At 63.8% G+C, this 27,930-nt stretch overlaps 1 protein-coding gene across 1 annotated transcript; it reads right to left on the reverse strand.

Moving 5' to 3' along the window:
* Positions 1-64: 64 nt before the first annotated feature.
* On the reverse strand, positions 65-27,895 carry LOC138100309 (metabotropic glutamate receptor 6-like). Its single transcript, XM_068998121.1, has 10 exons — positions 27,413-27,895; positions 23,485-23,701; positions 21,496-21,631; positions 17,825-17,979; positions 15,321-15,479; positions 13,262-13,459; positions 11,140-11,276; positions 8,152-8,707; positions 5,552-5,943; positions 65-292 (listed from the first exon to the last, which is right to left on the reverse strand). The coding sequence occupies exons 1-10, from the start codon at positions 27,893-27,895 to the stop codon at positions 65-67; spliced, it is 2,661 nt and encodes an 886-aa protein (XP_068854222.1).
* Positions 27,896-27,930: the final 35 nt, after the last annotated feature.

Here is a 27,930-nt window from a genome sequence, read left to right on the forward strand (position 1 = left end):
CCCTTTCCCAGCTCTGCCTCACCCCAAAAACCAAAGGGATTTCGGGGCTTTTGCAGGAGCAACTTTATTGTGGGGAGGGGGCTGCGGGGATTTGGGGGTGCCCCGGGCAAGGGGGGGGGGTCCCTAAAGGGGGGGGGGTCCCTACGGGGGGGGGGTCGGCGCGGGGCCGCTTGGGCTGGTTGCGCTCGGGGTGCAGCAGGATGACGTAAACCTTGGGCGCGTAGAGGAGCCCCAGCGGCACCGAGGCCGACAGGCTCATGGACACCGTCAGCGTGGCCATCTGCACGTGCACCTGCGGCCCCAAAAACGGCACCCCGAAATCCCTCTGAACCCCAAAATCCCTCTGAGCCCCAAAAACGGCACCCCAAAATCCCTCTGAGCCCCCCATACCCAACCACCCCAAGGGGCTCATGGGCACCGTCAGCGTGGCCATCTGCACGTGCACCTGCGGCCCCAAAAACAGCACCCCGAAATCCCTCTGAACCCCAAAAACGGCACCCCGAAATCCTGCTGAGCCCCGAAATCCATCTGAGCCCCAAAAACGGCACCCCAAAATCCCTCTGAGCCCCCCAAACCCAACCACCCCAAGGGGCTCATGGACACCGTCAGCGTGGCCATCTGCACGTGCACCTGCGGCCCCAAAAACGGCACCCCGAAATCCCTCTGAACCCCAAAAACGGCACCCCAAAATCCCTCTGAACCCCAAAAACGGCACCCCGAAATCCCTCTGAGCCCCAAAATCCCTCTGAACCCCAAAAACGGCACCCCAAAATCCCTCTGAGCCCCCCAAACCCAACCACCCCAAGGGCTCATGGACACCGTCAGCATGGCCATCTGCACGTGCACCTGCGGCCCCAAAAACGGCACCCCGAAATCCTGCTGAGCCCCGAAATCCATCTGAGCCCCAAAATCCCTCTGAGCCCCCCAAACCCAACCATTGCCCAAACCCAACCACCCCAAGGGGCTCATGGGCACCGTCAGCGTGGCCATCTGCACGTGCACCTGCGGCCCCAAAAACGGCACCCCGAAATCCCTCTGAGCCCCAAAAACGGCACCCCAAAATCCCTCTGAACCCCAAAAACGGCACCCCGAAATCCCTCTGAGCCCCAAAATCCCTCTGAACCCCAAAAACGGCACCCCGAAATCCCTCTGAGCCCCAAAATCCCTCTGAACCCCAAAAACGGCACCCCAAAATCCCTCTGAGCCCCCCAAACCCAACCACCCCAAGGGGCTCATGGACACCGTCAGCGTGGCCATCTGCACGTGCACCTGCGGCCCCAAAAACGGCACCCCAAAATCCCTCTGAACCCCAAAAACGGCACCCCGAAATCCTGCTGAGCCCCAAAATCCCTCTGAGCCCCAAAATCCCTCTGAGCCCCAAAAACGGCACCCCAAAATCCCTCTGAGCCCCCCAAACCCAACCACCCCAAGGGGCTCATGGGCACCGTCAGCGTGGCCATCTGCACGTGCACCTGCGGCCCCAAAAACGGCACCCCGAAATCCCTCTGAACCCCAAAAACGGCACCCCGAAATCCCTCTGAACCCCAAAAACGGCACCCCGAAATCCTGCTGAGCCCCAAAATCCATCTGAGCCCCAAAAACGGCACCCCAAAATCCTGCTGAGCCCCAAAATCCATCTGAGCCCAAAAATGGCACCCCAAAATCCTTCTGAACCCCAAAAACGGCACCCCAAAATCCATCTGAGCCCCAAAATCCATCTGAGCCCAAAAAACAGCACCCCAAAATCCATCTGAGCCCCAAAATAGGCACCCCAAAATCCATCTGAACCCAGAAATCCCTCTGAGCCCAAAAAGGGCACCCCAAAATCCCTCTGAGCCCCAAATCCCACTGAACACCAAAAAGGGCACCCCAAAATCCCTCTGAGCCCAAAAACGGGCACCTCAAATCCGTCTGAGCCCCAAATCCCACTGAACCCCAAAAACGGCACCCCAAAATCCCTCTGAGCCCTCAGCCCTGGACGGCTCCAGATGCGGGGCCCCCCCAAATTCCCGACCCCCCCAAATCCCCCATGTCCTGGCTCTCCATGAACATCCAGGTCCCTCCAAACCCCAAATGCCTCCTAGGGACCCCCAAAACCCCACCCAGGGACCCCCAAAACCACGCCCAGGGACCCCCAAAACCACACCCAGGGACCCCCAAAACCACGCTCCGGGAAGCCAAGATTGGCCCAAAGGCGAGCCAGACCACAGGGACCCCCCAAATAACCCCCAAGTGCCCCCAGGGACCCCCCCAAATACCCCCAGGGACCCCCCCAAATCCCTTCAGTGACCCCTCAACAACCCCCCAAATCCCCTCAGTGACTCCCAAGGATCCCCCAAATCCCCTCAACGACCCCCAGATCCCCTCAGTGACCCCCAAATCCCCTCAATGACCCCCCCAGATCCCCTCGGTGACCCCCAAACCCCCTCAGTGACCCCCAAACCCCCTCAACGACCCCCCAAACCCCCTCAATGACCCCACAAACACCCCCCAGATCCCCTCAATGACCCCCCAAACCCCCTCAGTGACCCCTAAACCCCCTCAATGACCCCCAAACCCCCTCAGTGACCCCCAGATCCCCTCAGTGACCCCCAAACCCCCTCAACAACCCCCCAAATCCCCTCAGAGACCCCACAAACACCCCCCAGATCCCCTCAATGACCCCCCAAATCCCCTCAATGACCCCACAAACACCCCCCAGATCCCCTCAGCGACCCCCAAACCCCCTCAGTGACCCCCAGATCCCCTCAGTGACCCCCAAATCCCCTCAACGACCCCCCAAACCCCCTCAACAACCCCCCAAACACCCCCCAGATCCCCTCAATGACCCCCAAACCCCCTCAACGACCCCCCCAAATCCCCTCAGAGACCCCACAAACACCCCCCAGATCCCCTCAGTGACCCCTAAATCCCCTCAGTGACTCCCAAGGATCCCCCAAACCCCCTCAAGGACCCCCCCAAACCCCCTCAACAGCCCCCCAAACCCCCTCAGTGAGCCCCCAAACCCCCTCAATGACCACCCAAACACCCTCAGTGACCCCCAAATCCCCTCAGTGACTCCCAGGGATCCCCTAAATCCCCTCAACAACCCCCCAAACCCCCTCAGTGACCCCACAAACACCCCCCAGATCCCCTCAATGACCCCCCAAATCCCCTCAAGGACCCCCAAACCCCCTCAGCGACCCCCCAAACATCCCCCAAGTGCCCCCAGGGGACGTCCAAATCCCCTCAGGGACCCCCAAATACCCCCAGGGAACCTCCAAATACCATCAAGGACCCCCAAATCCCCTCAATGACCCCACAAACAGCCCCCAGATCCCCTCAACGACCCCCCAAACCCCCTCAGTGACCCCCAAACCCCCTCAGTGACTCCCAGGGATCCCCCAAATCCCCTCAATCATCCCCCAAACCCCCTCAGAGACCCCACAAACACCCCCCAGATCCCCTCAGTGACCCCCAAACCCCCTCAACGACCACCCAAACCCCCTCAGTGACCCCACAAACACCCCCCAAACCCCCTCAATGACCCCCCAAACCCCCTCAACGACCCCCCAAACCCCCTAAACAACCCCCCCCAAACCCCCTCAACAACCCCCCAAACACCCCCCCAGATCCCCTCAATGACCCCCCTGCTCCCCTCAATGAGCCCCCAAATCCCTTCAGTGACCCCCAAACCCCCTCAACAATCCCCCAAATCCCCTCAATGACCCCACAAACACCCCCCAGATCCCCTCAGTGACCCCCAAATCCCCTCAACGATCCCCCAAACCCCCTCAACAACCCCCCAAACCCCCTCAATGACCCCACGAACACCCTCCAGATCTCCTCAACAACCCCCCAAACCCCCTCAGTGACCCCCCCAAACCCCCTCAACAACCCCCCAAACACCCCCCAGATCCCCTCAATGACCCCCCAGACCCCCTCAATGACCCCCCCAAACCCTCTCAGTGACCCCCAAACCCCCTCAACGACCACCCAAACCCCCTCAATGACCCCCCAAACGTCCTCAGTGACCCCCCCAAACACCCCCCAGATCCCCTCAATGACCCCCCAGATCCCCTCAGTGACCCCCCAAACCCCCTCAACGACCCTCAAACCCCCTCAACAACCTCCCAAACACCCCCCAGATCCCCTCAGTGACCCCCAAACCCCCTCAACAACCCCTCAAACCCCCTCAACAACCCCCCAATCCCCTCAACGACCCTCAAACCCCCTCAACAACCTCCCAAACACCCCCCAGATCCCCTCAGTGACCCCCCAAACCCCCTCAACGACCCCCCAAACCCCCTCAATGACCCCCCAGATCCCCTCAGTGACCCCCGATCCCCTCAGTGACCTCCAAACCCCCTCAACGACCCCACAAACACCCCCCAAACCCCCTCAGTGACCCCCAGATCTCCTCAACGACCCCTCAAACCCCCTCAGCAACCTCCCAAACACCCCCCAGATCCCCTCAGTGACCCCAAACCCCCTCAACGACCCCCCAAACACCCCCCAGATCCCCTCAATGACCCCCCAAACGTCCTCAGTGACCCCCCCAAACACCCCCCAGATCCCCTCAATGACCCCCCAGATCCCCTCAGTGACCCCCCAAACCCCCTCAACAACCCCCCAAACCCCCTCAACGACCCTCAAACCCCCTCAACAACCTCCCAAACACCCCCCAGATCCCCTCAGTGACCCCCCAAATCCCCTCAACAACTCCCCAAACCCTCTCAGTGACCCCCAAACCCCCTCAACAACCCCCCAAACACCCCCCAGATCCCCTCAGTGACCCCCCAAACCCCCTCAATGACCCCCCAAACCCTCTCAGTGACCCCCAAACCCCCTCAACAACCCCCCAAACCCCCTCAACAACTCCCCAAACCCTCTCAGTGACCCCCAAACCCCCTCAACAACCTCCCAAACACCCCCCAGATCCCCTCAGTGACCCCCCAAACCCCCTCAACAACCCCCCAAACCCCCTCAACAACTCCCCAAACCCTCTCAGTGACCCCCAAACCCCCTCAACAACCCCCCAAACACCCCCCAGATCCCCTCAATGACCCCCCAGACCCCCTCAATGACCCCCCAAACCCTCTCAGTGACCCCCAAACCCCCTCAACAACCCCCCAAACCCCCTCAACAACTCCCCAAACCCTCTCAGTGACCCCCAAACCCCCTCAACAACCCCCCAAACCCCCTCAACAACTCCCCAAACCCTCTCAGTGACCCCCGAACCCCCTCAACAACCTCCCAAACACCCCCCAGATCCCCTCAGTGACCCCCCAAACCCTCTCAGTGACCCCCAAACCCCCTCAACAACCCCCCAAACCCCCTCAACAACTCCCCAAACCCTCTCAGTGACCCCCAAACCCCCTCAACAACCCCCCAAACCCCCTCAGTGACCCCCAAATCCCCTCAACGACCCCCCCAAACACCCCCCAGACCCCCTCAATGACCCCACAAACCCCCTCAACAACCCCCCAAACCCCCTCAGCGACCCCCCAAACCCCCTTCTCACCCACCCCCCACCCCACCCACCCCCCCCAAAAACCTCCCCCTCGCTCACCCTCTCGGCCGACTGCGCGGCGCCGAAGAAGATGGGGCCGAAGGCCAGCCACACCACGCACGTGGTGTACATGGCGAAGCCGATGGGCTTGGCCTCGTTGAAGGTCTCGGGGACGCCGCGCGCTTTGACGGCGTACACGGTGCAGGTGAGCATCAGCAGCAGCGCGTAGGCCAGGCACGCCAGCGTGGCCCCCTCGGCCATGTCGCACCTCAGGACCCCCCGCGCCGCCTCGGGGTCGGGGGTCCGGCCCATCTCGTAGTCGATGAGGGCGTGAGGTGGCCGTAGCAGTAGCCACGTGGCCGCGGCCACCAGCTGCAGGCCGCTGAGCGTGAAGGTGATGACCAGCTGCGAGGTGGGGCTGATGAAGCGCGGCGGCGTCACCGAGCGCTTTCCTGGGGAGGGGGTTTGGGGGGGTTTGGGGGGGTTGGTACCCCTGGAACTCGCGTGGATTGAGGGGTTTGGGGGAGGGGGAGGTCAGTCTGGGGCCTTGGGGTTGATCCCGTGGGTATTTGGGGGGGTTCCTGGGGGTATTTGGGGGGTCCCTGGGGGTTTTTGGGGGGTTCCTGGGGGTATCTGGGGGATTCCTGGGGGTATTTGGGGGTCCCTGGGGGTATTTGGGGGGTCCCTGGGGTATCTGGGGGGTTTTTGCTGGTATTTGGGGGGTCCTTGGGGGTATTTGGGGGGTCCTTGGGGGTATCTGGGGGGGTCCTTGGGGTATTTCGGGGGGTCCCTGGGGGTATTTGGGGGTTTTTTGCTGGTATTTGGAGGGTCCCTGGGGTATTGGGGGGTCCCTGGGGGAACTGGGGGCACACGGTGGGTTTGGGGGGGCTGGTACCCCCAGAACTCGCTTGGATTGAGGGGTTTGGGGGAGGGGGAGGTCAGTCTGGGTCCCCTGGGGTTGATCCCGTGGGTATTTGGGGGGTTCCTGGGGGTATTTGGGGGTTTTTGCTGGTATTTGGGGGTCCCTGGGGGTATTTGGGGGGTCCCTGGGGTATCTGGGGGGTTTTTGCTGGTATTTGGGGGGTCCTTGGGGGTATTTGGGGGTTTTTGCTGGTATTTGGGGGGTCCTTGGGGGTATTTGGGGGGTCCCTGGGGTATCTGGGGGGGTCTTTGCTGGTATTTGGGGGTCCCTGGGGGTATCTGGAAGGTCCCTGGGGCATTTGGGGTTTTTTTTTGCTGGTATTTGGGGGGGTTTTGCTGGTATTTGGGGGGTCCCTGGGGTATTTGGGGGGTTCCTGGGGGTACTGGGGGCACACGGTGGGTTTGGGGGGGCTGGTACCCCCAGAACTCGCTTGGATTGAGGGGTTTGGGGGAGGGGGAGGTCAGTCTGGGTCCCCTGGGGTTGATCCCGTGGGTATTTGGGGGGGTTCCTGGGGGTATTTGGGGGGGATTTTGCTGGTATTTGGGGGGTCCCTGGGGGTATCTGGGGGATTCCTGGGGGTAGTTGGGGGTTTTTGCTGGTATCTGGGGGGGTTCCTGGGGGCATTTGGGGGGGGGGGTTGCTGGTATTTTGGGGTCCCTGGGGCATTTGGGGGGTCCCTGGGGTATTTGGGGGGTCCCTGGGGGTATTTGGGGGGTCCCTGGGGGTATTTGGGGGTATTGGGGGCACATGGTGGGTTTGGGGGAGGGGGGGTTGGTACCCCTGGAACTCGTGTGGATTGAGGGGTTTGGGGGAGGGGAGGTCAGTCTGGGGCCTTGGGGTTGATCCCGTGGGTATTTGGGGGGGTTCCTGGGGGTATTTGGGGGGGATTTTGCTGGTATTTGGGGGGTCCCTGGGGGTAGTTGGGGGGGTTTCTGGGGGTATTTGGGGGGGGGTTTGCTGGTATTTGGGGGTCCCTGGGGTATCTGGGGGGTTTTTGCTGGTATTTGGGGGGTCCCTGGGGGTAGTTGGGGGGTTCCTGGGGGTATCTGGGGGATTCCTGGGGGTAGTTGGGGGGTCCCTGGGGGTATCTGGGGGGGTCCCTGGGGTATTTTGGGGGGTCCCTGGGGGTATTTGGGGGTTTTTTGCTGGTATTTGGGTTTTTTTTTTTTTGCTTTATCGCTGCCCAGGGGTGAGGAGGAGGATTTGGGGGGGAGAGGTTGGGGGTCCCTGAGGGGCTTTTGAGGTCCCTGGGGTCTGCCCCACCCGGGGGGATTCCTCCCTGGAACCCCAAAACTCTTGGAGGCCCCGTAAGTCCCCGCCCTTGGGGACAGGGTGGGGTCCTGCCCCTCACCCCAGGCTCCCACCCCCTGTGCCCCCCTCACCCCCTGTGCCCCCCCCCACCCTGACCCTGTGCCCCCCCTCACCCTGCTCAAAGATGTGCCCAATGCAGTCGGTCTTGGTGCCCAGCACGGCGTGGGTGAGACCCCAGCCCCTCACCCCTCACCCTGTGCCCCCCAGCCCCTCACCCCGGTCTCCTGCCCCTCCTGTGCCCCCCAGCCCCTCACCCCGGTCCCCTGCCCCTCCTGTGCCCCCCACGCCCCTCCCATGCCCCCCCAGCCCCTCACCCTGTGTCCCCTCCATGTCTCCTGCCCCTCCCATGCCCCCCAGCCCCTCACCCTGTGCCCCCCAGCCCCTCACCCCGGTCTCCTGCCCCTCCCGTGCCCCCCATACCCCTCACCCTGCTCGAAGATGCGGTAGATGCGGTTGGTCTTGGTCAGCAGCGCGGCGTAGGTCAGGCTCATGCCCATGCCCAGGAAGAGGCGCCGCAGGGCGCAGACGCCCACGCCGGGCTCGGCTACCATGAGGAAGGTGATGGCATACACCAGCGCGATGCCGGCCAGCAGCACGTAGCTCAGCTCGCGGCCCGACGCTTTGACGATGGGCGTCTCGTGGTGCCGCACGAAGGTGGCCAGCACGAAGGCGGTGGCCATGAGCCCCAGCGTGGCCAGCGCCAGCGGCACGGCGGCGCACGGGTCGGCCCAGCGGAGGCGCAGCACGGGCGTGGGGCGGCAGGCGGTGCGGTTGCGCGTGGGCCGCAGGTGAGGGGCGCACGGCAAGCAGGTGAGCAGGTCGGCCCGGTACTGGTAGCCACCGCAGAGCTCGCAGTGCCAGCAGCACGGCACCCCCTTCACCGGCTTCTTGCGCTCGCCGGGGCCGCACGGGAGGCTGCACACGGACGGCGGCGGCGACGAGGAGGAGGAGTTGGGACCCCCGCCCCAGGCCATGGCGTCCTCCTGGCAGGGGGGAGCGGGGAGGGGTGGGCTGGGGATGCTGCGGGTTGGCGCTGTGGGTGCCCCAAAGCTCCGCGTGGGCACCTCAAAGCTCTGCGTGGGCACCTAAAAACTCTGCATGGGCACCTCAAAACTCCGCATGGGCACCTCAAACCTCCTCATGGGCATCCCAAACCCTTCATGGACACCTCAAAGCTCCGCGTGGGCACCTCAAAGCTCCGCGTGGGCACCTCAAAGCTCTGCGTGGGCACCTAAAAACTCTGCATGGGTACCTCAAAACTCCGCACTGGCGCTGTGGGTGCCCCAAAGCTCCACGTGGGCACCTCAAAGCTCCGCATGGGCACCTCAAACCTCCCCATGGGCACCTCAAAGCTCCGCATGGGCACCTCAAACCTCCCCATGGGCACCTCAAAGCTCCGCGTGGGCACCTCAAAGCTCCGCATGGGCATCTCAAACCCTTCATGGACACCTCAAACCTCCACATGGGCACCTCAAAACTCCGCATTGGCGCTGTGGGTGCCCCAAAGCTCCGCATGGGCACCTCAAAGCTCCACATGGGCACCTCAAACCTCCGCATGGGCACCTCAAAACTCCGCATTGGCGCTGTGGGTGCCCCAAAGCTCCGCGTGGGCACCTCAAAGCTCCACATGGGCACCTCAAAGCTCCTCATGGGCATCCCAAACCCTTCATGGACACCTCAAACCTCCGCGTGGGCACCTCAAAACTCCGCATGGGCACCTCAAACCTCCGCATGGGCACCTCAAAACTCCGCATTGGCGCTGTGGGTGCCCCAAAGCTCTGCATGGACACCTCAAAACTCTGCATGGGCACCTCAAACCTCCACATGGGCACCTCAAAACTCCACATTGGCGCTGTGGGTGCCCCAAAGCTCCGCGTGGGCACCTCAAAACTCTGCATGGGCAGCTCAAAGCTCTGCATGGGCACCTCAAAACTCCGCATGGGCACATCAAAACTCTGCATGGGCAGCTCAAAACTGCGTGGGCACCTCAAAACTGCGTGGGCACCTCAAAACTGCGTGGGCACCTCAAACCTCCGCATGGGCACCTCAAAACTCCGCGTTGGCGCTGTGGGTGCCCCAAACCTCCGCATGGGCACCTCAAACCCTTCATGGACACCTCAAACCTCCGCATGGGGCACCTCAAAGCTCCGCATGGGCACCTCAAAGCTTTGCATGGGCATCTCAAACCCTTCATGGACACCTCAAACCTCCGCGTGGGCACCTCAAAGCTCCGCATTGGCGCTGTGGGTGCCCCAAAGCTCCGCGTGGGCACCTCAAAGCTCCACATGGGCACCTCAAAGCTCCTCATGGGCATCCCAAACCCTTCATGGACACCTCAAACCTCCGCGTGGGCACCTCAAAGCTCCGCATGGGCACCTCAAAACTGCGTGGGCACCTCAAACCTCCGCATGGGCACCTCAAAACTCCACATTGGCGCTGTGGGTGCCCCAAAGCTCCGCATGGGCACCTCAAAGCTCTGCATGGGCACCTCAAAACTCCGCATGGGCAGCTCAAAACTCCGCATGGGCACCTCAAAGCTCCGCATTGGCGCTGTGGGTGCCCCAAAGCTCTGCATGGGCACCTCAAAACTCTGCATGGGCACCTCAAAACTCTGCATGGGCACCTCAAAACTCCGCATGGGCACCTCAAAGCTCCGCATGGGCACCTCAAAACTCCGCATGGGCACCTCAAAGCTCCGCATGGGCACCTCAAAACTCCGCATGGGCACCTCAAAGCTCCGCATGGGCACATCAAAACTCTGCATGGGCAGCTCAAAACTGCGTGGGCACCTCAAAACTGCGTGGGCACCTCAAAACTGCGTGGGCACCTCAAACCTCCGCATGGGCACCTCAAAACTCCGCGTTGGCGCTGTGGGTGCCCCAAACCTCCGCATGGGCACCTCAAAACTCCGCATGGGCACCTCAAACCTCTGCATGGGCACCTCAAAACTGCGTGGGCACCTCAAAGCTCCGCATGGGCACCTCAAAACTCTGCGTTGGCGCTGTGGGTGCCCCAAAGCTCCGCATGGGCATCTCAAACCTCCTCATGGGCATCCCAAACCCCTCATGGACACCCCAAACCCTTTACGGACACCCCAAACCCCTCATGGACACCCCATGGATCCCCCAACCCCCCCCTAGACACCCCCCCAAGGGGAACAGGAGCTCCCCCACCCAGTTGCCCCCAGTTGCCCACTGGGACCCTCCCAGTTGACCACGAGGCTCCCAGGAGGCCACGAGGGGCCACCCAAGGGGGGCCCAAGGGTCCAGAGGAGACCCCCACCCCACCCACGTGGGAAACCCCCACCCAGTGCCCCCAGTTGGGACCCTCCCAGTTGATGATGGGGTCACGGGGGGCACCCATGGGGGGCACCCAAGGGTGGCTGGGGGGGGGGTCTGGGGGGTCCCGGACCCACCTGGAGGTGCAGGCCCTGCACCCACTGCCCCACGGCCCGGTAGGTGCCGCTGCCGTTGCCCCCCTGGAACTGGAAGATGTCGTAGCGCCCGGGGGCGTCCCCGTTCTCGTTGAAGGACACCGGGGTCCCCGCGCTGCCTGCGCACCAGTACGGACCAGTATGAACCAGTATGGACCGGTAGAAACCAGTAATGACCAATAGAAATCAGTAACGACCGGTAGAAATCAGTAACGACCGGTAGAAACCAGTAATGACCAGTAGAAACCAGTAACAACCGGTAGAAATCAGTACGGACCGGTAGAAACCAGTATGGACTGGTAGAAACCAGTAATGACCAGTAGAAACCAGTAACGACCGGTAGAAACCAGTATGGACCAGTAGAAACCAGTAACGACCGGTAGAAACCAGTATGGACCGGTAGAAACCAGTAACGACCGGTAGAAACCAGTATGGACTGGTAGAAACCAGTAACGACTGGTAGAAACCAATAACAACCAGTAGAAATCAGTATGGACCGGTAGAAACCAGTATGGACTGGTAGAAACCAGTAACGACTGGTAGAAACCAGTATGGACCGGTAGAAACCAGTATGGACCGGTAGAAACCAGTAACGACCGGCAGAAACCAGTACGGACCAGAAGAAACCAGTAATGACCGGTAGAAACCAGTAACAACCGGTAGAAACCAGTACGGACTGGTAGAAACCAGTACAGACCGGTAGAAATCAGTAACGACCGGTAGAAACCAGTATGGACTGGTAGAAACCAGTAATGACCAGTAGAAACCAGTAACGACCGGTAGAAACCAGTATGGACCGGTAAAAACCAGTAATGACTGGTAGAAACCAGTAACAACCGGTAGAAAGCAGTATGGGCCGGCAGAAACCAGTACAGACCAGTAGAAACCAGTTTGGACCGGCAGAAACCAGTAACGACTGGCAGAAACCAGTACGGACCAGTAGAAACCAGTACAGACTGGTAGAAACCAGTATGGACCGGTAGAAACTAGTACGGACCAGTAGAAACCAGTAACGACCGGTAGAAACCAGTACGGACCAGTAGAAACCAGTAACGACCGGTATAGGTCAGTGACCCCCCCTCCCAGTGTCAATGTGACCCCACACAGGTCAAACCAGTGCTCCCAGTATGGCCTTCAGTGCCTCCCAGTTCATGCCAGTAAGACCCCAGTGCCCCACAGTCCCCTCCCAGCATATCCCAGTGTCTCCCAGTACATCCCAGTATGCTCCCAGTATACTCCCAGCCCCCTCCCAGTGCCCTCCCAGCATATCCCAGTGTCTCCCAGTACGCTCTCCAGTGCTCCCAGCCCCCTCCCAGTGCCCCCCCAGCACATCCCAGTGTCTCCCAGTACATCCCAGTACGCTCTCCAGTGCCTCCCAGCCCCCTCCCAGTGCCCCCCAGTATATCCCAATGCTTCCCAGTATGCTCCCAGTGCCCCCCAGCACATCCCAGTGTCTCCCAGTACATCCCAGTATGCTCTCCAGTGCCCCCAGCCCCCTCCCAGTGCCCCCCAGCATATCCCAGTATCTCCCAGTATACTCCCAGTGCTCCCAGCCCCCTCCCAATGCCCCCCCAGCATATCCCAATGCTTCCCAGCATGCTCCCAGTGCCCCCCCAGCACATCCCAGTGTCTCCCAGTACATCCCAGTACGCTCTCCAGTGCTCCCAGCCCCCTCCCAGTGCCCCCCCCGTATATCCCAATGCTTCCCAGTATGCTCCCAGTGCCCCCCAGCACATCCCAGTGTCTCCCAGTACATCCCAGTATGCTCCCAGTGCCCCCAGCCCCCTCCCAGTGCCCCCCTAGCACATCCCAGTATCTCCCAGTACATCCCAGCACACTCTCCAGTGCTCCCAGCCCACTCCCAGTGCCCCCCCAGCACATCCCAGTATCTCCCAGTATGTTCCCAGTGCCCCCCAGCATATCTCAGTGTCTCCCAGTATGCTCCCAGTGCCCCGCAGCATATCCCAGTACATCCCAGTATGCTTTCTATTGCCCCCAGCCCCCTCCCAGTGCCCCCCAGCATATCCCAATGCTTCCCAGCATGCTCCCAGTGCCCCCAGCCCCACTCCCAGTGCCTCCCAGCAGCTCCCAGTGCCCCCAGTACCGTTGAAGGCCACCCTGCGGATGTGGGTGAGCAGGCGGCGCCCGTCGGGGGGGTCCATGTGGGCACAGAGCCCCCCCCCCGGGCAGGCCTCGCCCAGCAGCGAGTGCAGCCCGTGCGCCATGGCCAGCACGGCGTCGATGACGAACTGCACCTTCCCCTCCTGCTCGTAGGGCGAGTCCCGCCCGATGCGCTCCCGGCCTGCGGGGCCACGGCTGGGTCAGACCCCAAAAACCACCCTAAACCTGCCAGGGACACCCTAAAACTGCCAGGGACACCCCAAACCTGCCATGGGCACCCTAAACCTGCCAGGGACACCCCAAACCTGCCAGGGACACCCCACCTTCCCCTCCTGCTCGTAGGGCGAGTCCCGCCCGATGCGCTCCCGGCCTGCGGGGCCACGGCTGGGTCAGACCCCAAACATCACCCTAAAACTGCCAGGGACACCCCAAACCTGCCATGGGCACCCTAAACCCGCCAGGGGCACCCCAAACCCGCCATGGGCACCCTAAACCTGCCATGGGCACCCCAAACCTGCCAGGGACACCCCAAACCCGCCAGGGACACCCCACCTTCCCCTCCTGCTCGTAGGGCGAGTCCCGCCCGATGCGCTCCCGGCCTGCGGGGTCAGGGCTGGTTCGGACCCCAAAAACCACCCTAAACCTGCCAGGGACACCCTAAAACTGCCATGGGCACCCCAAACCTGCCAGGGACACCCCAAACCCGCCAGGGACACCCCACCTTCCCCTCCTGCTCGTAGGGCGAGTCCCGCCCGATGCGCTCCCGGCCTGCGGGGCCACGGCTGGGTCAGACCCCAAAAACCACCCTAAACCTGCCAGGGGCACCCTAAACCTGCCATGGGCACCCCAAACCTGCCAGGGACACCCCACCTTCCCCTCCTGCTCGTAGGGCGAGTCCTGCCCGATGCGCTCCCGGCCTGCGGGGTCAGGGCTGGTTCGGACCCCAAAAACCACCCTAAACCTGCCAGGGACACCCTAAAACTGCCATGGGCACCCCAAACCTGCCAGGGACACCCCAAACCCGCCAGGGACACCCCACCTTCCCCTCCTGCTCGTAGGGCGAGTCCCGCCCGGTGCGCTCCCGGCCTGCAGGGTCAGGGCTGGTTCGGACCCCAAACATCACCCTAAACCTGCCAGGGGCACCCCAAACCTGCCAGGGACACCCTAAAACTGCCAGGGACACCCCAAACCTGCCACAGAAACCCTAAAACTGCCAGGGGCACCCCAAACCCGCCAGGGACACCCCAAACCTGCCATGGGCACCCCAAACCCGCCAGGGACACCCTAAACCTGCCAGGGACACCCCAAACCCGCCAGGGGCACCCTAAACCTGCCAGGGACACCCCAAACCCGCCAGGGGCACCCCACCTTCCCCTCCTGCTCGTAGGGCGAGTCCCGCCCGATGCACTCCCGGCCTGCGGGGTCAGGGCTGGTTCGGACCCCAAACATCACCCTAAACCTGCCAGGGACACCCTAAAACTGCCATGGGCACCCCAAACCTGCCATGGACACCCCAAACCTGGGGTGGGGGTCCCTGTGGGGTCTCTATGGGGTATCTCTTGGGTCTCTATGGGGACCTTATGGGGTCTCTATGAGGTCTCTCTGGGGCCCCTATGGGGTCGCTGTGGGGCAGGGGTCTCTCTGGGGTCCCTATGGGGTCGCTGTGGGGCAGGATACCTGTGCACTTGCGCACGGGGCCGCCGGGGCCCCCCGCGGGCTCGCTGTGGGGCGGGGGTACCTGTGGGGTCTCTCTGGGGTCTCTCTGGGGTCGCTGTGGGACAGGGGTCTCTCTGGGGTCCCTATGAGGTCGCTGTGGGACGGGGGTCTCTCTGGGGTCCCTATGGGGTCGCTGTGGGGCGGGGGTCTCTCTGGGGTCCCTATGGGGTGGCTGTGGGGCAGGGTACCTATGCACTTGCGCACGGGGCCGCCGGGGCCCCCCGCGGGCTCGCTGTGGGGCGGGTGTACCTTTGGGGTCCCTATGGGGTCTCTCTGGGGTCGCTGTGGGGCGGGGGTCTCTCTGGGGTGGCTGTGGGGCGGGGTACCTGTGCACTTGCGCACGGGGCCGCCGGGGCCCCCCGCGGGCTCGCTGTGGGGCGCGCCGTGGGGCAGGCGGCAGTTGAAGTCGTCCTCCCAGAACTCGTGGAACCAGAGGTTGCGGCGGTTGTTCTCCAGAGAGCGCGACGTGAAGTACTCGTCAAAGCCTGCGAGGGCACGGGGACCCCACAGAGTCAGGGGGGACCCCACAGAGTCAGGGGGGACCCCACAGGGGCACAGGGACCCCACGAGGTCATGGGGGACCCCACAGGGGCACGGGGACCCCACAGAGTCAGGGGGGACCCCACAGGGGCACGGGGAGCCCACGGGGTCATGGGGGACCCCACAAAGTCATGGGGACCCCACAGGGGCACAGGGAGCCCAGAGGGGCATGGGGACCCCCGAGGGTCATGGGGAGCCCAGAGGGGCACGGGGGACCCCACAGGGTCATGGGGAGCCCACGGAGCCATGGGGACCCCACAGGGGCACGGGGGAGCCCAGAGGGTCATGGGCACCCCACAGGGTCATGGGGACCCCACAGGGGCACGGGGAGCCCACGGGGGCACGGGGGAGCCCACAGGGGCATGGGGGAGCCCACAGGGGCACGGGGGAGCCCAGAGGGGCTCGGGGACCCCACAGGGTCATGGGCACCCCACAGGGGCATGGGGGACCCCACAGGGGCACGGGGGAGCCCAGAGGGTCATGGGGAGCCCACAGGGGCACGGGGAGCCCAGAGGGTCATGGGGAGCCCACAGGGGCACGGGGAGCCCACAGGGTCATGGGGGACCCCACAGGGGCACGGGGGAGCCCAGAGGGGCATGGGGAGCCCACAGGGGCACGGGGGAGCCCAGAGGGTCATGGGGAGCCCACAGGGGCACGGGGAGCCCAGAGGGTCATGGGGGACCCCACAGGGGCACGGGGGAGCCCAGAGGGTCATGGGGAGCCCACAGGGGCACGGGGGAGCCCAGAGGGGCATGGGGAGCCCACAAAGTCATGGGGGACCCCACAGGGGCACGGGGGACCCCACAGAGCCATGGGGGACCCCCGGGTGCCCCCAGAACACCCCCAACCCCCCCAGTGATCTCCAGTCCCACCCCAGTTTGCCCCAGTCCCTCCCAGTAAGCTCCCAGTGCCTCCCCAATCACCTCCCAGTGCCTCCCAGTCCCTCCCAATCACCTCCCAGTCCCTCCCAGTCCCCCCCAATCACCTCCCAGTGGCCCGGAATCACCTCCCAGTCCCTCCCAGTCCCTCCCAATCACCTCCCAGTGCCTCCCAATCACCTCCCCAGTGCCCCCCAGTCCCTCCCAGTGCCCCCTAACGACCTCCCAGTGCCCCCCAGTCCCCTCACTCACCTCCCAGTGCCCCCCAATCACCTCCCGGTTTCCCCCAGTCCCTCCCAGTGCCCCCCAATCACCTCCCAATCACCCCCCAGTCCCCCCCCAGTGCCCTCCAATCACCTCCCAGTCCCTCCCCGTGCCCCCCAATCATCCCCCAGTCCCTCCCAGTGCCCCCCAATCACCTCCCAGTGCCCCCCAATCACCTCCCAGTACCCCCCAGTCCTTCCCAGTTTGCCCTAGTCCCTCCCAATCACCTCCCAATCACCTCCCAGTCCCTCCCAATCACCTCCCAGTGCCCCCAATCACCTCCCAGTGCCTCCCAGTCCCTCCTGGTGCCCCCCAATCACCTCCCAGTGTCCCCCAGTCCCTCCCAATCACCTCCCAGTGCCCCCCAATCACCTCCCAGGCCCCCCCAATCACCTCCCAGTGCCCCCCAGCGCCCCCAATCACCTCCCAATCACCTCCCAGTGGCTCCCAGTGTCCCCCAGTCCCTCCCAATCATCTCCCAATCACCCCCCAGTCCCCCTCAGTGCCCCCCAATCACCTCCCAGTCCCTCCCAATCACCTCCCAGTCCCTCCCAATCACCTCCCAGTGCCCCCAATCACCTCCCAGTGCCTCCCAGTCCCTCCCGGTGCCCCCCAATCACCTCCCAGTGTCCCCCAGTCCCTCCCAATCACCTCCCAGTGCCCCCCAGTCACCTCCCAGTGCCTCCCAGTCCCTCCCGGTGCCCCCCAATCACCTCCCAGTGTCCCCCAGTCCCTCCCAATCACCTCCCAGTGCCCCCCAATCACCTCCCAGTCCCCCCCAATCACCTCCCAGTGCCTCCCAGTCCCTCCCGGTGCCCCCCAATCACCTCCCAGTGTCCCCCAGTCCCTCCCAATCACCTCCCAGTGCCCCCCAATCACCTCCCAGTCCCTCCCAGTGCCCCCCAGTCCCCCCCAATCACCTCCCAGTGCCCCCCAATCACCTCCCAGTCCCTCCCAGTGCCCCCCACTCCCCCCCAATCACCTCCCAGTCCCTCCCAGTGCCCCCGAGGGCCCCCCAATCACCTCCCAATCACCTCCCAATCACCTCCCAGTGCTCCCCAGTCCCTCCCAATCACCTCCCAGTGCCCCCCAATCACCTCCCAATCACCTCCCAGTGGCTCCCAGTGCCCCCAGTGCCCCGCGCTCACCGGGCACCGAGGCGCGCTTGGGCAGGATGGTGATGGCCCCGTGCGCCGCCTCCTCCAGGCCCTGCACCGGGGCCATCTTGGCTCCCCAGCTGTCCGAGCCCACCCACGAGAAGTGGCCCGAGAGGTTGGCCAGGGTGGCCGCCTCCAGCACCCGCCTGCGGGACACAGCTGCTGGGGAGACTGGGACGGACTGGGAGGGGCTGGGGGGCTGCCGGGATGGCACTGGGGGAGACTGGAGATGGCTGGGGGGCTGCTGGGATGGACTAGGGGCACTGGGGGGTTACTGGGAGGGGCTGGAATGGGTTGGAGGGGCTGCTGGGATGGACTCAGGGGCTACTGGGAGGGGCTGGAATGGGTGGGGGGGTTACTGGGATGGATGCAGAGGCTACTGGGAGGGACTGGAATGGGTTGGGAGGGCTACTGGGATGGACTCAGGGGCTACTGGGATGGACTCAGGGGCACTGGGGGGTTACTGGGAGGGGCTGGAATGGGTTGGAGGGGCTGCTGGGATGGACTCAGGGGCTACTGGGAGGGGCTGGAATGGGTGGGGGGGTTACTGGGATGGATGCAGAGGCTACTGGGAGGGACTGGAATGGGTTGGGAGGGCTACTGGGATGGACTCAGGGGCTACTGGGATGGACTCAGGGGCACTGAGGAGTTAATAGGAGGGACTGGAATGGGTTGGAGGGGCTGCTGGGATGGACTAGCGGCTACTGGGAGGGACTGGAATGGGTGGGGGGGTTACTGGGATGGACTCAGGGGCTACTGGGAGACACTGGAATGGGTTGGGGGCTACTGGGATGGACTCAGGCTACTGGGAGAGACTGGAATGGGTTGGACTAGGGGCTACTGGGATGGACTCAGGGGCACTGAGGGGTTACTAGGAGGGACTGGAATGGGCTGGAGGGGCTGCTGGGATGGACTAGCGGCTACTGGGATGGACTGGAGGCACTGGGGGGTTACTGGGAGGGACTGGAATGGGTTGGGGGGACTACTGGGATGGACTCAAGGGCTACTGGGATGGACTCAAGGGCTACTGGGATGGACTAGGGGCACTGGGGGGTTACTGGGAGGGGCTGGAATGGGTTGGGGGGGCTACTGGGATGGATGCAGAGGCTACTGGGAGGGACTGGAATGGGTTGGGAGGGCTACTGGGATGGACTCAGGGGCTACTGGGATGGACTCAGGGGCACTGAGGAGTTAATGGGAGGGACTGGAATGGGTTGGAGGGGCTGCTGGGATGGACTAGCGGCTACTGGGAGGGACTGGAATGGGTGGGGGGGTTACTGGGATGGACTCAGGGGCTACTGGGAGGGACTGGAATGGGTTGGGGGCTACTGGGATGGACTCAGGCTACTGGGAGAGACTGGAATGGGTTGGACTAGGGGCTACTGGGATGGACTCAGGGGCACTGAGGGGTTACTAGGAGGGACTGGAATGGGTTGGAGGGGCTGCTGGGATGGACTGGAGGCACTGGGGGGTTACTGGGAGGGACTGGAATAGGTTGGGGGGACTACTGGGATGGACTCAAGGGCTACTGGGATGGACTCAGGGGCTACTGGGATGGACTGGGGGCACTGGGGGGTTACTGGGAGGGACTAGAATGGGTTGGGGGGACTACTGGGATGGACTCAAGGGCTACTGGGATGGACTAGGGGCACTGGGGGGTTACTGGGAGGGGCTGGAATGGGTGGGGGGGTTACTGGGATGGATGCAGAGGCTACTGGGAGGGACTGGAATGGGTGGGGGGGTTACTGGGATGGATGCAGAGGCTACTGGGAGGGACTGGAATGGGTTGGGGGGCTACTGGGATGGACTCAGGCTACTGGGAGAGACTGGAATAGGTTGGACTAGGGGCTGCTGGGATGGACTCAGGGGCTACTGGGATGGACTAGGGGCTACTGGGATGGACTCAGGGGCACTGAGGGGTTACTGGGAGGGACTGGAATGGGTTGGAGGGGCTGCTGGGATGGACTAGCGGCTACTGGGATGGACTGGGGGCACTGGGGGGTTACTGGGAGGGACTGGAATGGGTTGGGGGGCTACTGGGATGGATGCAGAGGCTACTGGGAGGGACTGGACTGGGTTGGGGGGGCTACTGGGATGGACTCGGGCTACTGGGAAAGACTGGAATGGGTTGGGGGAACTACTGGGATGGACTCAGAGGCTACTGGGACGGACTCAGGAGCTACTGGGATGGACTAGGGGCACTGGGGAGTTACTGGGAGGGACTGGAATGGGTTGTGGGGGCTACTGGGATGGACGCAGAGGCTACTGGGAGGGACTGGAATGGGTTGTGGGGGCTACTGGGATGGACGCAGAGGCTACTGGGAGGGACTGGAATGGGTTGGGGGGCTATTGGGATGGACTAGGGGCTACTGGGATGGACTAGGGGCACTGGGGAGTTACTGGGAGGGACTGGAATGGGTTGGGGGGCACTGGGGTGTACTGGGGTGCATTGGTGCACGCACGCTGGTGTGTACAGGTGCGCGTTGGTGCGTACTGGTGTGCGCTGGTGTGTGCTGGTGTGTACTGGTGGGCACTGGTGTGTACTGCTGTGTACTGGTCTGTACTGCTGCGCACTGGTGTGTACCGGTGCGCACTGGTGTGTACTGGTCTGTACTGGTGTGTACTGGTGCGCACTGGTGCATACTGGTGTGTACTGGTCTGTACTGGTGCGCACCGGTGCATACTGGTGTGTACTGGTGTGTACTGGTGTGCACCGGTGCGCACCGGTGTGCACTGCTGTGTACTGGTGTGCACCGGTGCATACTGGTCTGTACCGGTGTGTACTGGTGCGCACTGGTGCGCACTGGCGCATACTGGTGTGTACTGGTGTGTACTGGTGCGCACCGGTGCATACTGGTCTGTACTGGTCTGTACTGGTCTGTACTGGTGCGCACTGGTGCATACTGGTCTGTACTGGTCTGTACTGGTCTGTACTGGTCTGTACTGGTGCGTACCGGTGCACACTGCTGTGTACTGGTGTGTACTGGTGCGCACCGGTGCATACTGGTGCGTACTGGTCTGTACTGGTATGTACTGGTGCGCACCGGTGCACACTGCTGTGTACTGGTCTGTACTGGTGCGCACCGGTGCATACTGGTGCATACTGGTCTGTACTGGTGTGTACTGGTGCGCACCGGTGCATACTGCTCTGTACTGGTCTGTACTGGTGTGTACTGGTGCGCACCAGTGCATACTGGTCTGTACTGGTGTGTACTGGTGTGTACTGGTGCACACCAGTGCGCACTGCTGTGTACTGGTCTGTACTGGTGTGTACTGGTGCGCACCGGTGCATACTGGTGCATACTGGTCTGTACTGGTATGTACTGGTGCGCACTGGTGCATACTGGTCTGTACCAGTGTGTACTGGTGCACTCCGGTGCATACTGGTCTGTACTGGTGTGTACTGGTGCGCACCGGTGCATACTGGTCTGTACTGGTCTGTACTGGTGTGTACTGCTGCGCACCGGCGCATACTGGTGCGTACTGGTCTGTACTGGTGTGTACTGGTGTGTACTGGTCTGTACTGCTGTGTACTGGTGCGCACCGGTGCATACTGGTGCGCACCGGTGCATACTGCTCTGTACTGGTCTGTACTGGTGTGTACTGGTCTGTACTGGTGCGTACTGGTGTGTACTGGTGCGCACTGGGCGCGCCGCTCTCACCGGATGTCGTCCTCGTTGGCGAAGATCACCACCCCGCGCGCCGTCGACGTCTCCATCAGGCGCCCGATGACCTTGGCGAACTCCCCCGGCTTCGGCTCCCGCGGGATCTTGATGGACTGGGCGATGCACAGGCCCCCTGCACCAGTACGGACCAGTATGGACCAGTACGGACCGGTACGGACTGGTACGGACCGGTATGGACTGGTATGGACCGCTATGGACCGCTATGGACTGGTACGGACTGGTATGGACCAGTATGGATCTCTATGGACTGGTATGGACTGGTATGGACTGGTATGGACTGGTATGGACCGCTATGGGCCGCTATGGACTGGTATGGACTGGTATGGACCGGTATGGATCTCTATGGACTGGTACGGACTGGTATGGACCGCTATGGACCGCTATGGACTGGTACGGACTGGTATGGACCGGTATGGATCTCTATGGACTGGTACGGACTGGTATGGACCGGTATGGACCGGTATGGATCTCTATGGACTGGTACGGACTGGTACGGACTGGTATGGACCGGTATGGACCGGTATGGACCAGTATGGACTGGTATGGACCGGTATGGACTGGTACGGGCCGGTATGGACCGGTACGGACTGGTACAGATCGGTATGGACTGGTATGGACCGGTATGGACCAGTACGGACCCGTATGGACCCGTATGGACCAGTACAGACCAGTATGGACCGGTATGGACCGGTACGGACTGGTATGAACCGGGTATGGACTGGTACAGACTGGTATGGACTGGTATGGACCAGTATAACCCAGTGCTTCTCCCAGTATTACCCAATGCTCCCAGTGCCCCTCCCAGTATAACCCAGTGCCCTCCCAGTGCAACCCAGTGCCTCTCTCAGTATAACCCAGTGCTCCCAGTGCCCCTCCCAGTATAACCCAATGCTTCTCCCAGTATAACCCAATGCTCCCAGTGCTCCTCCCAGTATAACCCAATGCTCCCAGTATAACCCAGTGCCCTCCCAGTATAACCCAGTGCCCCTCCCAGTATAACCCAGTGTCCCTCCCAGTATAACCCAATGCTCCCAGTGCTCCTCCCAGTATAACCCACTGCCCCTCCCAGTATAACCCAATGCTCCCAGTATAACCCAGTGCCCTCCCAGTATAACCCAATGCCCCTCTCAGTATAACCCAATGCTCCCAGTGCCCCTCCCAGTACAACCCACTGCCCCTCCCAGTATAACCCAATGCTCCCAGTGCTCCTCCCAGTATAACCCAATGCTCCCAGTGCCTCTCCCAGTATAACCCAGTGCCCCTCCCAGTATAACCCAATGCTCCCAGTATAACCCAGTGCCCTCCCAGTATAACCCAATGCCCCTCTCAGTATAACCCCATGCTCCCAGTGCCCCTCCCAGTATAACCCAATGCTCCCAGTGCCCTTCCAGTATAACCCAGCGCTCCCAGTGCCCTCCCAGTATAACCCAATGCTCCCAGTGCCCTTCCAGTATAACCCAGTGCCACTCCCAGTATAACCCAGTGCTCCCAGTGCTCCTCCCAGTATAACCCAGTGCCCCTCCCAGTATAACCCAATGCTCCCAGTGCTCCCATTGCCCCTCCCAGTATAACCTAATGCTCCCAGTGCCTCTCCCAGTATAACCCAGTGCCTCTCCCAGTACAACCCAGTGCTCCCAGTGCCCTCCCAGTATAACCCACTGCCCTTCCCAGTATAACCCAATGCTCCCAGTGCTCCCATTGCCCCTCCCAGTATAACCCAATATTCCCAGTGCCCTCCCAGTATAACCCACTGCCCTCCCAGTATAACCCAGTGCCCCTCCCAGTATAACCCAATGCTCCCAGTGCTCCCACTGCCCCTCCCAGTATAACCCAATGCTCCTAGTGCCCCTCCCAGTACAACCCAGTGCCTCTCCCAGTACAACCCACTGCTCCCAGTGCCCTCCCAGTATAACCCGCTGCCCTTCCCAGTATAACCCAGTGCTCCCAGTATAACCCAGCACCCACCAGCCTCGCGGGAGCTCTGCACGAAGGCCTCGACGCCGCTCTCGCCGTAGTTGCCCTCCGAGGCCAGGGTGCTGACGTAGCTCCAGCCCAGCGCCCGCACCACGGCCACCATGGCCTGCGCCTGGTACGAGTCCGGTGGCACCACCCGCGAGAAGAACTCGTAACGGCCGGGGTCCGACAGCTCGGGGGCCGTGGAGGCGTAGCTGATCTGGGGGATCTGGGGACGTCGGGGGCATCAGGGACACGGCAGGGACAGGGGGGCATCGGGGGCATGGCAGGGACAGGGGGGCATCGGGGGCATTGGGGGCATCGGGGGCACGGCAGGAACGGGGGGCATTGGGGGCATCGGGGGCATGGCAGGGACAGGGGGCATTGGGGGCATGGCAGGGACAGGGGGGCATCGGGGGCATCGGGGGGCTCAGGGACAGGGGGGCATGGGGGGCATTGGGGGGCTCAGGGACAGGGGGGCATTGGGGGCATCGGGGGCATCAGGGACACGGCAGGGACAGGGGGGCATTGGGGACATCGGGGGCATCAGGGACACGGCAGGGACAGGGGGGCATCGGGGGCATTGGGGGCATCGGGGGCATGGCAGGGACAGGGGGGCATCGGGGGCATTGGGGGCATGGCAGGGACAGGGGGGCATCGGGGGCATTGGGGGCATGGCAGGGACAGGGGGGCATCGGGGGCATTGGGGACATCGGGGGCATCAGGGACAGGGCAGGGACAGGGGGGCATCGGGGACATCGGGGACATCAGGGACACAGCAGGGACAGGGGGCATTGGGGGCATGGCAGGGACAGGGGGCATCGGGGGGCTCAGGGACAGGGGGGCATCGGGGGCATGGCAGGGACAGGGGGCATTTGGGGCATCGGGGGCATGGCAGGGACGGGGGGCATCGGGGACATCAGGGACACGGCAGGGACAGGGGGGCATCGGGGGCATGGCAGGGACAGGGGGCATTGGGGGCATCGGGGGCATGGCAGGGACAGGGGGGCATTGGGGACATCGGGGGGCTCAGGGACACAGCAGGGACGGGGGGCATCAGGGGCATCGGGGACATTGGGGATACAGCAGGGACACGGCAGGGACAGGGGGCATCGGGGGGCTCAGGGAGAGGGGGGCATTGGGGGTATAAGGGACATTGGGGACATCAGGGACACGGCAGGGACACGGCAGGGACGGGGGGCATTGAGGGTATAGGGGGCATTGGGGACATCAGGGACATCAGGGACAGGGCAGGGACGGGGGGCATCGGGGACATGGCAGGGACGGGGAGCATCGGGGGGCTTGGGGACACTGGGGACACGGCAGGGACAGGGGGGCATCGGGGGCATCGGGGGCATCGGGGGCACGGCAGGGACAGGGGGCATTGAGGGCATGGCAGGGACGGGGGGTATCGGGGGCATCGGGGGCACGGCAGGGACAGGGGCATCGGGGGCATCGGGGGGCTCAGGGACAGGGGGGCATGGGGGGCATTGGGGGGCTCAGGGACAGGGGGGCATTGGGGACATCGGGGGCATCAGGGACACCGCAGGGACAGGGTGGCATTGGGGGCATCAGGGGGCTCAGGGACACGGCAGGGACAGGGGGCATCAGGGGCATGGCAGGGACAGGGGGCATCGGGGGCGTTGGGGGCATCAGGGGGCTCAGGGACAGGGAGGCATCGGGGGTATAAGGGACATCGGGGACATCAGGGACACAGCAGGGACACGGCAGGGACGGGGGGCATCGGGGGCATCGGGGACATCAGGGACACGGCAGGGACATGGCAGGGACAGGGGGCATCAGGGACACGTCAGAGACACAACAGGGACGGGGGGCATCGGGGACATTGGGGATACAGCAGGGACATGGCAGGGACAGGGCATCAGGGACATTGGGGGCATCGGGAGCATCAGGGACACGGCAGGGACGGGAGGCATCGGGGACAGGGGGCATTGGGGGTATAGGGGGCATCGGGGACATCAGGGTCACAGCAGGGACACGGCAGGGACGGGGGGCATCGGGGGGCACTGGGGACATCAGGGACATGGCAGGGACGACGCGGGGCATCGGGGACATGGCAGGGACATGGCAGGGACAGGGGGGCATCGGGGACATGGCAGGGACAGGGCATCAGAGACACTGGGGACATCGGAGGCATCAGGGGCATGGCAGGGACGGGGAGCATCGGGGGGCTTGGGGACATTGGGGACACGGCAGGGACAGGGGGGCATCGGGGGCATCAGGGACACGGCAGGGACATGGCAGGGACAGGGGGACATCAGGGACACAGCAGGGATGGGGCATTGGGGACATCGGGGGCACTCCAGGGACAGGGGGGCACTGGGGGGGCTCGGGAGCATTGGGGGAGTTTGGGGGGCACAGGGACACGGAGGGGCACCCAGGGGTCCGCCAGCTCGGGGGACTTGGATCCGGGGGGTCTGGGGGACGTCGGGGACACGGGGGGACACCCAGGGGTCCCTCAGCCCCAGGGCTGGGGGGCTGGGGACAAGGGGACACGCGGGGGCCACTGGGGACACGCAGGGGAGCCGGTGCTGTGGGACCCCCCCTCGCTGTCCCTGTCCCTAATCCCCCCTAATCCCCCTGGGCCATTTGCTGCCGTCCCAGGGGATTGTGGGTAACACCCGGGGAAGGTTCTGGAAGGGACCCGGAGTGGGGGGGGATGGGACAGAGGGGGACCAGGTGTCCAGGCCCCCCCCCCCCCCCCCCCCAGGGAGTGGACACCATGGGGACACTGTGGGGACACTGCTGTCCCATGTCCCCTCAGGGTCCCCCCCATCCAAAGCACCCCCACGTTCCCCCAAAAGTCCCCAACACCCCCCAACGCCCCCCAACACCCCACTGACCACAAAGAGCCGCTGGACATTGGTCACCACGATGGACACGGAGCTGGCAGAGGCACCAGTGGCGCCCGTGTCCCCTCCGTGTCCCCAATCGCCGAAGTCCCCAAGTTCCCAAAGCCCCATCATGTTCCAAAGCCCCCCCAAAACCCCCCCACGCCCCTCACTGACCACAAAGAGCCGCTGGACGTTGGCCACCATGATGGACACAGAGCTAGCCAAGCCCCCAAAGCCCCTCCACGTCCCCCAAGCCCCTCCACATCCCCAGTGCCCCCCAATCCCCCCAAGCCCCCCGAGCCCCCCAGCTCACCGCGAAGAGCCGCAGCACATTGGCCACCATGATGGACATGGAGCTGGCCAATTCCCCAAAGCCCCTCCACATCCCCTGAGCCCCCCAAGCCCCCCAGCTCACCGTGAAGAGCCACTGGACATTGGCCACCATGATGGACACGGAGCTAGCCAAGTCCCCAATGCCCCTCCACGTTCCCCAAGCCCCTCCACATCCCCAGTGTCCCCCAAGCCCCCCGAGTCCTCCGTGCCCCCCAAGCCCCCCCCCAGCTCACCACGAAGAGCCGCAGCACGTTGGCCACCATGATGGACACGGAGCTGGCCGAGTCCCCAGTGTCCCTCCATGTCCCCCAAGCCCCTCCACATCCCCAATGCCCCCCAAGCCCCCAAAGCCCCCCGAGCCCCCCAGCTCACCGCGAAGAGCTGCAGCACGTTGGCCACCATGACGGACACAGAGCTGGCCGAGTCCCCAATGCCCCTCCACATCCCCAGTGCCCCCTGAGCCCCCCAGCTCACCATGAAGAGCCACAGGACATTGGCCACCATGATGGACACAGAGCTGGCCGAGTCCCCAATGCCCCTCCATGTCCCCAAGTCCCCTCCACGTCCCCCAAGCCCCTCCACGTCTCCAGTGCCCCCAAGCCCCCCGAGCCCCCCAGCTCACCGCGAAGAGCCGCAGCACGTTGGCCACCATGATGGACACGGAGCTGGCCAATTCCCCAAAGCCCCTCCACGTCCCCCAAGCCCCTCCACGTCTCCAGTGCCCCCCAAGCCCCCCAAGCCCCCCAGCTCACCGCGAAGAGCCGCAGCACGTTGGCCACCATGATGGACACGGAGCTGGCGGACGCCCCGATGACCCCGACCAGGCGCTCGGGCGGGGGCCGGCGCGGGGCCGAGCCGTCGGGGCAGCGTCCCTCTCCGCCCTCGGGGGGCAGGAGGCTGCGCACGAAGCTCAGCGCCTGCTCCAGCGCGTAGGTGTCCCTGGAGCAGGTGTCCAGGATGCGGGCACCCAGCGTCAGGTTGGGCAGCACGCGGGGGTCGCCGTTGACGCGGTCCAGCGCGTACAGCATGGCCTCCAGCCGGTGGATGCCCTTCTCCTTCTTGACCGGCCCGCAGGGCACCCCGGCGGGGCCGCGGGCGTGCACCGGGAACAGCCCCCCCAGCGTCAGGTCGCCCTCCAGGCGGATGGCGTGGGGCTGCGTGGGGGCCGGGGGGCAGCGGCCCGGGGGGCACAGGGCCAGCAGGAGGGCCAGCAGCGGGGCCAGCGGTGGTGGCATGGTGGGCTGGGGGCAAGGAGAGGGGGCTTACGGGG

This window comes from Aphelocoma coerulescens, chromosome 31 (genome assembly GCF_041296385.1).
Source record: "Aphelocoma coerulescens isolate FSJ_1873_10779 chromosome 31, UR_Acoe_1.0, whole genome shotgun sequence".
Taxonomy (NCBI): domain Eukaryota; kingdom Metazoa; phylum Chordata; class Aves; order Passeriformes; family Corvidae; genus Aphelocoma; species Aphelocoma coerulescens.